The sequence below is a fragment of the Dendropsophus ebraccatus genome, chromosome 9, assembly GCF_027789765.1.
Source record: "Dendropsophus ebraccatus isolate aDenEbr1 chromosome 9, aDenEbr1.pat, whole genome shotgun sequence".
Taxonomy (NCBI): Eukaryota; Metazoa; Chordata; class Amphibia; order Anura; family Hylidae; genus Dendropsophus; species Dendropsophus ebraccatus.
This window is the reverse complement of record NC_091462.1, coordinates 118,688,460-118,700,983: the sequence shown is the minus strand read 5'-3', so window position 1 is coordinate 118,700,983 and position 12,524 is coordinate 118,688,460. Positions and strand designations below refer to the sequence as shown.

Genomic DNA, 12,524 nt, shown 5'->3' with positions numbered 1-12,524 from the left:
GCAGCTCCCTGTGTACTCACTGTATATACTGACAGCAGCTCCCTGTACTCACTGTATATACTGACAGCAGCTCCCTGTATTTACTGTATATACTGACAGCAGCTCCCTGTACTCACTGTATATACTGACAGCAGCTCCCTGTATTTACTGTATATACTGACAGCCGCTCCCTGTGTACTCACTGTATATACTGACAGCCGCTCCCTGTGTGCTCACTGTATATACTGACAGCCGCTCCCTGTGTGCTCACTGTATATACTGACAGCAGCTCCCTGTGTACTCACTGTATATACTGACAGCAGCTCCCTGTACTCACTGTATATACTGACAGCAGCTCCCTGTGTACTCACTGTATATACTGACAGCAGCTCCCTGTGTACTCACTGTATATACTGACAGCAGCTCCCTGCGTACTCACTGTACATACTGACAGCAGCTCCCTGTGTACTCACTGTATATACTGACAGCAGCTCCCTGTGTGCTCACTGTATATACTGACAGCAGCTCCTTGTGTGCTCACTGTATATACTGACAGCAGCTCCCTGTGTGCTCACTGTATATACTGACAGCAGCTCCCTGTGTACTCACTGTATATACTGACAGCGGCTCCCTGTACTCACTGTATATACTGACAGCGGCTCCCTGTGTACTCACTGTATATACTGACAGCAGCTCCCTGTGTACTCACTGTATATACTGACAGCAGCTCCTTGTGTGCTCACTGTATATACTGACAGCAGCTCCCTGTACTCACTGTATATACTGACAGCAGCTTCCTGTGTACTCACTGTATATACTGACAGCAGCTCCCTGTGTACTCACTGTATATACTGACAGCAGCTCCCTGTGTACTCACTGTATATACTGACAGCAGCTCCCTGCGTACTCACTGTATATACTGACAGCAGCTCCCTGTGTACTCACTGTATATACTGACAGCGGCTCCCTGTGTACTCACTGTATATACTGACAGCAGCTCCCTGTGTACTCACTGTATATACTGACAGCAGCTCCCTGTACTCACTGTATATACTGACAGCAGCTCCCTGTGTGCTCACTGTATATACTGACAGCAGCTCCTTGTGTGCTCACTGTATATACTGACAGCAGCTCCCTGTGTGCTCACTGTATATACTGACAGCGGCTCCCTGTACTCACTGTATATACTGACAGCGGCTCCCTGTGTACTCACTGTATATACTGACAGCAGCTCCCTGTGTACTCACTGTATATACTGACAGCAGCTCCCTGTGTACTCACTGTATATACTGACAGCAGCTCCCTGTGTACTCACTGTATATACTGACAGCAGCTCCCTGTGTACTCACTGTATATACTGACAGCAGCTCCCTGTGTACTCACTGTATATACTGACAGCAGCTCCCTGTGTACTCACTGTATATACTGACAGCGGCTCCCTGTACTCACTGTATATACTGACAGCAGCTCCCTGTGTACTCACTGTATATACTGACAGCAGCTCCCTGTGTACTCACTGTATATACTGACAGCAGCTCCCTGTGTACTCACTGTGTACTCACTGTATATACTGACAGCAGTTCCCTGTGTACTCACTGTATATACTGACAGCAGCTCCCTGTACTCACTGTATATACTGACAGCAGCTCCCTGTGTACTCACTGTATATACTGACAGCAGCTCCCTGTGTACTCACTGTATATACTGACAGCAGCTCCCTGTGTACTCACTGTATATACTGACAGCAGCTCCCTGTGTACTCACTGTATATACTGACAGCAGCTCCCTGTGTGCTCACTGTATATACTGACAGCCGCTCCCTGTGTACTCACTGTATATACTGACTGCAGCTCCCTGTGTACTCACTGTATATACTGACAGCAGAGCTGCTGTCAGTATATACAGTGAGTACACAGGGAGCTGCTGTCAGTATATACAGTGAGTACACTTACTAATACTTTGTACTGACCTATTTTACTACAAAGTGGCCGACCCCTCTAATTATAAGACTGGTGAGCAGGGACAGTTCTAGTCCTTTTTTGTATTTCCTATTTCCCATCTCATTCTTGATGGTTTCTTGTTGGGAGGTGGTTTCCTTGACTGGAGACCTCCCTTGGCCTGATTGTTCCTTCCCGGTAGACGGTTCGGCTAGCTCACTGATGTTGAGAAACACGTGATGATTAGAGATGAGAGAGTAGTGAAATATTCAATTTTCGAGAATTCAAATTGAATAGGCACCGATATTCGACTATTCGAACGAATATTCGATCCCATTATAGTCTATGGGAAAAAAAATCCCGGCACTTGGAAATCCAAATTCGACCACTTGGAGGTCACCAAGTCCCCCATGAAACCTCCCTAAACGATGCCAACACCTCCGGAATGACACTGGGACATTAGGGGGAGCATGTCTGGGTGCACCCAACACCCCAAAATCGCAGTATAATGCCACTCTCCGCAGTTGTGAAGGAAAAATATTTGCGAACGCTTTACGGCAATGTTCACACATTTTCTTTGTATTTCTTGCGCAGCGTTACATACATGATTCCAATGTGCGTCCGTAAAGTGTCTTGTTATTCGCACGTATCACGTGTAATGTTGTACGAACGTTACTGGAACAGTATATCACGTGCCTTTTACTGGGCTACTGGAACAATATATATCACGTGCCTTTTACTGGGCTACTGGAACAATATATATCACATGCCTTTTACTGGGCTACTGGAACAGTATGTATAACGTGCCCTTAGTGGGCTACTGGAACAGTATGTATAACGTGCCCTTAGTGGCTACTGGAACAGTATGTATAACGTGCCCTTAGTGGCTACTGGAACAGTATGTATAACGTGCCCTTAGTGGGCTACTGGAACAGTATGTATAACGTGCCCTTAGTGGGCTACTGGAACAGTATGTATAACGTGCCCTTAGTGGCTACTGGAACAGTATGTATAACGTGCCCTTAGTGGGCTACTGGAACAGTATATATCAGGTGCCCTTAGTGGCTATTGGAACAGTATGTATAGCATGCCCTTAGTGGGCTACTGGAACAGTATGTATAACGTGCCCTTAGTGGGCTACACCAGGGACACTATAAGTCACTATACACACAGGGTCTTGGGATGAATATACCTGCTGCTGCTGTTATATCATCTATTTCTTAGCACTGAGAAGCTTTGGATGCAGAGATGACTTTTTCGCTGGATCTTCGCCCTGAAGGACATTTGGGTTGTGTAGTAATCCTGCCTGACCGAACCTACTAACACCGATCTCTCCCTGCTCCAAGATCTCCCTGACTAGGCTGAATGCGCATCTGCGGTCGAGAGGTGGAAGTCAAGTATTAAATAATCGAGGTCATGTGGTTCAGCCATCCAATGAGGGGAGACGCTGTTTTCGCGCTGCGTGCGTACTCCCAGGGTCCCTCACGGCCTCCCTGCATGGTGATTGGATTAAAAAAAGCGCCACCTGCGATGGGAGGGATTTCCAATGTTTCCCGCGTATTCGTCACACTACTCGATTGAATTAGAATCTTTTGAATACAGCAATATTTGATTGAATACCATCTCGATCGAATCGTATTCGCTCATCTCTAGTGATGGTGCCTCCACAGTATTGCTTACTAGTCTAGCTGTAGTCCTCGTCCAGGGCAATTACCGAGTGTATCATGATTTTCTTCTTCCAAGTTGCTGCCAGCCAGACTATGACCGGCTAAACTAAAGAAGGGGTGAGCTACCGGAGGCGAGGGGAACATCTGCTCACACTGTTGGAAATTTTCTGGTTCAAGTCTCTCAATGGTGTCATGTCCTGCAGAGCTGCTCTCTATACAGTGGTTGGAGAAGTTGCCACTAGCCAGTGTGCCCGCTGTCCGTTGCTTGGTTCCTTTAGGGCATAAGTCGAGAAGACAGCTCTGCCTAGTCTTTTTAACCCAGGGGCCTGTACTACTGGACCTGGCACTCTCCGATCTCTCCAACATTAGACAAATTGCAACAGCGGCCATGATTAATACAAAATATAGATTGTCATAGAAGTTAGGGGGAATCCCGTCCGGAGTGTATACATAGAATACACTCCAACCGGAGCGAACCGGGTTCGGGTTTGAGTCGATCCGAACCCGAACGTTCGGTATTTGATTAGCGGTGGCTGCTGAAGTTGGATAAAGCCCTAAGGCTATGTGGAAATCATGGATATAGTCATTGGCTGTATCCATGTTTTCCAGACAACCTTAGAGCTTTATCCAAGTTCAGCAGCCCCAGCTAATCAAATACCGAATGTTCGGGTTCGGATCGACTCAAACCCAAACCCGGTTCGCTCATCTCTACTTATGAGTAATAATTCACATTTATGATCCACACTTCTTCATGTTTACAGAGTGGCAGGAGAATCATAATCTTCTGGTTATAAGAGGAGACATGCGGACAAACATCACTGAGTTCATCCTCCTTGGGTTTTCTGACTTTTCTTCTCCATTACAGGCCATGATATTCTTTTTCTTCATCTTCTCCTACATTGTTACAATAATTGGTAATGGCCTCATCATACTGACTGCGTCCATTAATTCGGTTCTCCAAACCCCAATGTATTTCTTCCTGAGGAATTTATCCTTCCATGAATTTTGTTTAACTACAGTTACCGTTCCCAAAGTCTTGGAGAACTTCCTGTCGAAGGATCGGACCATCTCATTTTTGGCCTGTGCCTTTCAGATGCTTTCCTTTTTCTGCATTGGAGTATCAGAATGTATTTTTCTGGGGGTTATGGCCTTTGACCGGTACATGGCCATCTGCCACCCGTTACGTTACACCTCAGTGATGAGCACTAAATTGTGTTACCAGTTGACCGTAGGATCTTGGGTTTTGGGATCTTTTGAGTCTGCAGTACAAGTAAATTATATCTTTAGCTTGCCATATTGTGGGTCCAATCTTATCCCCCACTTCTTCTGTGATGTTGCTCCTGTCCTCAGATTGGCTTGTACCAACACGTTCATCAATGAGCTTGTAGTCTTCATTTCCTGCATGTGTGCCGCTGTGCTCCCATTCCTACTCATCCTCTGCTCATACGTCAAAATCCTGAGCTCCATCCTTCTCATTCACTCCTCAGAAGGACGACTCAAAGCTCTGTCCACATGCAGCTCACACTTGATGTCTGTCTTCCTTTTCTATGGCACCGCCATGTTTACCTATCTCCACCTGGGCCCCTATGGATCTGATAACAATGACAGGATGATATCTCTGTTCTATTGTATTGTCACACCAGCCATCAATCCCCTTATCTATAGTCTGAGGAACAAGGAGATGAAGGCCGCCATAAGAAAACTCATCATCAAGATTCCCAACAGAACAAATGGACTCATCTACTGAGTCTGGAGCCATATCCTTTACCAGCAGCTGATGTGTAGCTGAACTCATGGCTCCAACTTGTGGTACCAAGTCCTGACCGGTAAAACTCTCAGTCTGGTGGAGCCAGGGTCATGACGGGAAATTTTTAACAATAATTACAAACAAGATAGTTTATTGTTGCCCTGAAATCATCCACCATATTATATGGAACGATAGTAATTACTATGATTGTTTATTCCATCTGATCCCAGAAAACGAAGGAGCGATGTGGAATCACACTGAACGATTAGCAAACGAATAACAATGATTTTGGTGTCCGCACCGAATGACTGATGAATGATTTCTCGTTGGTCGTGTGATCGTTGCTGCATTTACATGAAACGATTATTGTTTAAATTCAAATGATATAAAGATAATTTGCAAGATGATTGCCTCGTGTAATACGACCCTAAGTCATCAATGATAGACAGAGACAATAGCAGGCAGCAGATACAAGGAGGCAGCTAAATACACAGGCTCGGACAGGAACATCACACATAGCAGAGCGGTGGGAGAGGCAGAAAGTAGCCATTCGAGTCATCGGGAAATCTGCACATGTCCCCGAGCTTAGGAACGTGATCCAGTAACACCATAATGGTCAAGAGAAGAACTTCCGTCCATTCAAGGTTCTTACATGGAGCTGTCGTATGACCATGTGCAGAAGGTACAAGACATGGCCCATATTTTCTTCTACCTCTCTATTAGTGACAAGGGAACCTCCCAGGATTCATTTGCTGAGGTTTTAGATGAATCAGAGTACTTTTTTCTTTTAATCAGTGTGTGATGTAAACTTAGATCGGTACTGGCCGGCCATTCACGGCGATCGGGCCGGTGGCACGGCGATCAGAGTCCACAAAAATAGTAAATACCTGCTCTGGACCCCTCAGCTAGGTAGCTGAGGGGTCCAGAGCAGGTACTTGTACATTACTCACCTGTCCCGGGGACCTGATCGGCGTCTTCCGGGTTCGCGGCGTCCTCCGTCTTTCCGTCGGGTCTTCGGCTATTTCCGGCGGTCCCCAGCGGCTTTTTTTGGCTCCAGCCTCGTCTTTTTCTGGATTTTGCGCTCTACTGCCCTCTAGCGGCTGATATGTGTAATACACTTATCAGCAGCTACAGGGATGTTCAGAATGTAGAAAGTTTTTTTTCTATTTTCCGCACCCTATCGCCGCTGAGTGTTGATCAGCATCGCACGAAAGTGCGCTGCTAATCAGCAACTCCTCCTTTTTGGCGTAGGGTGTTTTTTTTCTATATTCTACTGCCACGGTCTGCTGATAAGTGCCCCACATAAGTGCAGCATTTATCAGCAACTCCTTTGTTGGCGTAGGTTTTTTTTTTTATACTTACTGTAAAAAAAAAACGTAAAAAACACTACATTACACCACACTACATTGAATAAAGTTTGACACTACACCACTACATACCCCATATACCAATCCCCGTATAAAGATGGCCCCCAGGGTGTTTTCGGCGTCAGAGGGATACGTTATTATTGCCTCCGACACCGAAACAGCCAGTGAGGATGAATGGGGGGGATCCTTCTTTCCTCCATTCATCCTCATCATCCTCATCATTCAGTGACGTGTCTGGGAGTAGCGTAGCGTACGCTGCCCCCCAGACACGTCTTTTCCGCCAGTACCGTCCCAATAAGAGATGGCGGTATGGTGTGAAATTCTACACACTCTGTGACAGTACCTCAGGGTACACTTACAGATTTAGGGTACGTGCACACTGCGGAATGGCGAAGGATAACCCTTCGTGCATTCCGCAGCTGGCACCCGCCGGCGGACTAATGCGGGCGCGTGTCTCCACCCGTGTCATAGACTCCAATCTATGCATTGGCGGATTCCATCGTCCATCCAAAGAATGAACACGTTGGACAGAGAGCGGAATCCGCCCGTGCATAGAATGGAGTCTATGACACGGATGGAGACGTGCGCCTGCATCAGTCCGCCGGTGGGTGCCAGCTGTGGAATGCACGAAGGGTTATCCTTCGCCATTTCGCAGTGTGCACGTACCCTTAGAGTGTACGTAGGAAGGGACACCCGAATCCAGCCCCCAGATGCCCCTTCCCCCCCATCCTCGGAACAAGTGGGAAGATCGTCCGGGAACTGATCTTTCCACTGCTGGATAAAGGTCACCACCTGTACGGGGATAACTTTTATACCAGCACCCCCTCTTCCGGTCCCTCGCTGCCCGAGCTACTGTAGCTTGCGGCACGATCCGAACATATCAGAAGTAGTAATAGCGCCCTAATATTTAGCAGCCATGGAGCGGCCCCAGCGCTTCTGGATATGAAGGACCCCGTATCGCACCAGGACAACATTTTCCAGGTGACGTCCCCCACACTGGAGAACGGGAGACCCCAGAAGAAGTGCAGAGTGTGGTGTAACTGGGGGATCTGCATACTGGATCGCTCCAAGGCGCACCACACGTCATCGGAGTTCTACATTATCTAAATTCTGTCCCTTATTCCTATTTCAGGGGTCACGTTGGTCCAGGGATTATTCTGATCGCCATTATGGAGTCGGGAAGGAATTTTTCCCTGTGATGAGGCTACTGTCGTCTGCCTTACAAGGGTTTTTTGCCTTCCTCTGGATCAACACAGGTTGAATTTGATGGACACCTAATTGGCCTAATTGGCCTAATACCCCCAAATAAATTAGAATTGTCCCTTTTCCCCAGCTAAGTAGGTATGGCCGCCATTCCCATTAGAGGATGCCATGATGCAATTACAAAGCCTCTGTGCTGCCAGGACAGTAGAAACCCCCCACAAGTGACCCCATTCTGGAAACTACACCCCATAAGGAATCTAACAAGGGGGGCAGCGGGGATATGGCCCCCTGGTGACGGCCACATTTGGGACGTGAAAATGAAAAAAATTTTATTTTCTCGGCACATGTTCTACGTAAGTGCCCATCACCAGTGGGGTCCATATGCTCACTGCACCCCTTGTTAGATTCCTTATGGGGTGTAGTTTCCAGAATGGGGTCACTTGTTGGGGGTTTCTACTGTCCTGGCAGCACAGGAGCTTTTTAATTGCAACATGGCCTCCATCCTCCATTCCAGCCTCTAAATGGCGCTCTGTCCCTTTGGTGGCTTGCCCTGTGCCCATATGGCACATTATGTCCACATGTGGGGTATTTTCGTACTCAAGGGAAACTACCCTACACGTTTTGTGTTCATTTTCTTTTTTAACCACTTGTGGAAATGGAAAAAATCAAGGCTAGACCAACATTTAGTGTAATTTTTGTAAAATTTTTACTCTAAATCATTAATCTTGTCATGATTTTTTCATTTTCACAAGGGGCTAAAAGATAAGAAAAAACACTAAATGTGTAGCGCAATTTCCCCTGAGTACGGAAATACCCCACATGTGGACATAAAGCGCCATGCGGGTGCAGGGTAAGCCTCCGAAGGGAAGAAGCGCCATTTGGTTTTTGAAGGCTGGATTTGGATGGAATGGATTTCGAGGGGCCATGTTGCATTCAAAAGGCCCCTGTGTTTCCAAGACAGTTGAAACCCCCGACAAGTGACCCCATTATGGAAACTACACCCCTCAGGGAATGTAACAAGGGATGTAGTGAGCATATGGACCCCACTGGTGACGGGCACAAATGTGGAACAATGTGGCGTGAAAATGAAATATTACATTTTTTACACTATAATGTTGGTTTAGCCTTGAATTTATCATTTTCACAAGGGGTTAAAAGAGGAGAAAAAAAACAAAATGTGTAGAGCAATTCCCCCTGAGTCCGTAAATACCCCACATGTGGACATAAAGTGTCATGTGGGCGCAGGGTAAGCCTCCGAAGGGAAGGAGCGCCATTTGGATTTTGGAGGTTGGATTTGGCTAGAATGGATGATGAACGCCATGTCGCATTTACAGAGCCCTTGTGCTGCCAAAACACTGGAAATCCCCCACAAGTGACCCCATTCTGGAAACTACACCCCTCAAGGAATCTAATAAGGGGTGCAGTGAGGATATGGACCCCACTGGTGACGGACACATTTGTGCCATGAAAGTGAAAAAATGAAAATATTCTCTTTCATGTCACATTGTTCCACATTTGTGCCCGTCACCAGTGGGGTCCATATGCTCACTGAACCCCTTGTTAGATTCCTTGAGGGGTGTAGTTTCCAGAATGGAGTCACTTGTGGGGGGTTTCCAGTGTCTTGGCAGCACGAGGGCTCTGTAAATGCGACATGGCGCTTGAAATCCTTTTCAGTGAAATTCAGCTTCCAAAAGCCAATTGGCGCTCCTTCCCTTTGGAGGCTCGTCCTGCGCCCCCTTGGCACTTTATGTCCACATGTGGGGTATTTCTGTACTCGGGAGAAACTGCGCTACACATTTTGTGTCTTTTTTTTCCTCTTATCCCTTTAAGAAAATGAAAAATTGAAGGCTAGAACAACGTTTTAGTGTAAAAAATTAATTTTTCTTTTTTCACGCCATATTGTTCGGAAAATCTGTGAAGCCCCTGTGGGGTCCAGATGCTCACCGCACCCCTTGTTATATTCCTTGAGGGGTGTAGTTTTCTAAATGGTGTCCTTTTAGGGGTGTTTTTTAGGTTTTGGCACCCCAGAGCCTCTGCCAACCTGAAGTGGTACGGTCAAAAATGACCAAATATAACGGAGGCGTTGAAATTCACTAGGCGCTCCCTTATATCTGAGGCTTGTGGTTGCGTCAAATAGCGCAATAGGGTCACATATGGGGTATTTCTATAAACTGCAGAAACGGGACAATAATTATTGGGGTGCATTTCTCTGGTAATAGGTTTATCATTATGAAAGATATTGGATTACAATAAAATCTCTGCACAGAAAATTAAAATTTTCAAATTTCTTACACACTTAGCTTTTATTTCTGTGACTCCACTAAAGGGTTAAAACACTTTCTGGATATGCTTTTGCAGAGTTTGGGGGGTGCAGTTTCTGAAATGGGGTGCTTTGTGGGGCTTTCTAACATACAGACCCCTCAAATACACTTTAAACCTGAACAGGTCCCTAAAAATATCTGATTTTGAAATTTTACTGAAAATTTGGAAATTTGCTGCTAATGTTTTAAGCTTCCTATTGTCTAAAAAAAAATTAAAGATTGTTTAATAAATGCCGCCAACATAAAGTAGACATGTTGCTAATGCTATTTAATATATAATTTATGTGGTATAACCACTTTCTGTATAAGCAAAAAAGTTTCAAAGTTGGAAAAATGCATTTTTTCAAATTTTTTCACGTTATTTGGGGTTTTTTTTTATAAAGATTCGTTATGAGTATCGACTCCAATTTTCCAGAAATGTAAAGTACAATATGTCACGAGAAAACAATCTCAGAATCAGCCGGATAGGTAAAAGCATCCCGAAGTTATTAATGAATAAAGTGACACTGGTCATATTCATAAAATTTGTCTCTGTCATTAAGGCCATTTCAGGCTCTGTCCTTAAGGGGTTAAAGGGGTTGTTCAGAGATTTGTAAATTACTTCTAATAAAAAAAAAACTCCAGTCTTCCAGTACTTATGAGCTGCTTTATGTCCTGCAGGAAGTAGTGTATTCTCTCCAGTCTGACACAGTGCTCTCTGCTGCCACCTCTGCCCACGTCAGGAACTGTCCAGAGCAGCAGGAGGTTTTCTATGGGGATTTGCTGCTGCTCAGGATATAAATTACAAATCTATATAAATTTCTAAAACCAGGTGATTTGAAAGAAATTTTTTTTTTCATGGGGTATTTCTGTATAAGAAATAGTGCAGGGGGCTTGTGATTGTCTCGGGATGGCGGACATGTTATTACACCTACAGCAAACTGGCCCTGTTCCAGCCACTGGTCGAATCTTTTGACTCAGGGGTCATGCAACTGAGAGAATGACCCACGGCACTTGTGAAGTCATGTGAAGATTTTTTTTATTTTTTTTATAGCAAAGTGAATAATTCCTTTGTTCCAAGCAGACTAAAGGGCCTATTCCACGGGAGCGATAATCGGCCGATTCAGCCGATTATTGCTCGGTGGAATAAAGAAAACGAACAGCCGATGATCGTGTTATCAGCTGATTGTTTATTTAGGGCCAGACCTAAAATCATCGGTCCCCCACCGGTAACAATGTCCCTGCAGCCCTCGCTCAACGATCATTGAGCTGTGGAATAGGCCCAGTAAACTAGATCGGCGTTCGTTTACATCGTTGATAGGGCCCCCATCAGCCCGTGAAATAGGACCCTTAGTATAAATAGACAGTGTGAGACCATAATGGGGGGAAGATACAATACAGATAGATGTCTGGAGACACTGGAGGTCTCCTTTCACTTCACTTCAAATGATTCCCGCTGTCTGTCCGCTCCGTGGAGAGGGTGGATACAGCAGGAGGACCGTCTGGAAAACTGGGATACAGCCATAGCCATAGGCTGTATCTCAGTTTTCCAGGCGGTCCTCCCTCTGTATCCATCCGCTGCATGGAGCGGGCAGACAGTGGGAATCTGATGCCGAGCGTTCGGGTTCATACGAACCCGAACCTCGGCAAGTTCGGACCATCCCTACAGAGGAGGATATTATAAAACGCTCAATGCAGTCCTGAGGAGACCCCAAAGGAGGAGAGAATATTATAAGACATCCAACTCTCCCGTCCTCAGATCAGTGCAGTCCTGAGGAGACCCCAGAGGTGGAGGGTATAATATAAGATGGCCACCTCTCCCATCCTTGGATCAGTGCAGTCCTGAGGAGACCCCAGAGGAGGAGGGTATAATATAAGATGGCCACCTCTCCCATCCTTGGATCAGTGCAGTCCTGAGGAGACCCCAGAGGAGGAGGGTATAATATAAGATGGCCACCTCTCCCATCCTTGGATCAGTGCAGTCCTGAGGAGACCCCAGAGGAGGAGGGTATAATATAAGATGGCCACCTCTCCCATCCTTGGATCAGTGCAGTCCTGAGGAGACCCCAGAGGAGGAGGGTATAATATAAGATGGCCACCTCTCCCATCCTTGGATCAGTGCAGTCCTGAGGAGACCCTAGAGGAGGAGGGTATAATATAAGATGGCCACCTCTCCCGTCCTCGGATCAGTGCAGTCCTGAGGAGACCCCAGAGGAGGAGGGTATAATATAAGATGGCCGCCTCTCCCGTCCTCGGATCAGTGCAGTCCTGAGGAGAGCTCTGGCCAGTGGGTGCACATTCATCTTTGTTTCCTTTAAGTCTTA

General features: G+C 46.1%; 2 protein-coding genes across 2 annotated transcripts in view; both read left to right on the top strand.

Annotated features, from left to right (window-relative positions):
- Positions 1-12,524, top strand: part of LOC138801669 (mas-related G-protein coupled receptor member H-like) — a 566,124-nt gene that overhangs the window by 180,267 nt on the left and 373,333 nt on the right. The window lies entirely within an intron of this gene.
- Positions 4,335-5,330, top strand: LOC138801914 (olfactory receptor 10AG1-like). Its single transcript, XM_069985010.1, has one exon. It carries the CDS (start codon positions 4,335-4,337, stop codon positions 5,328-5,330), a length of 996 nt encoding a protein of 331 aa, XP_069841111.1.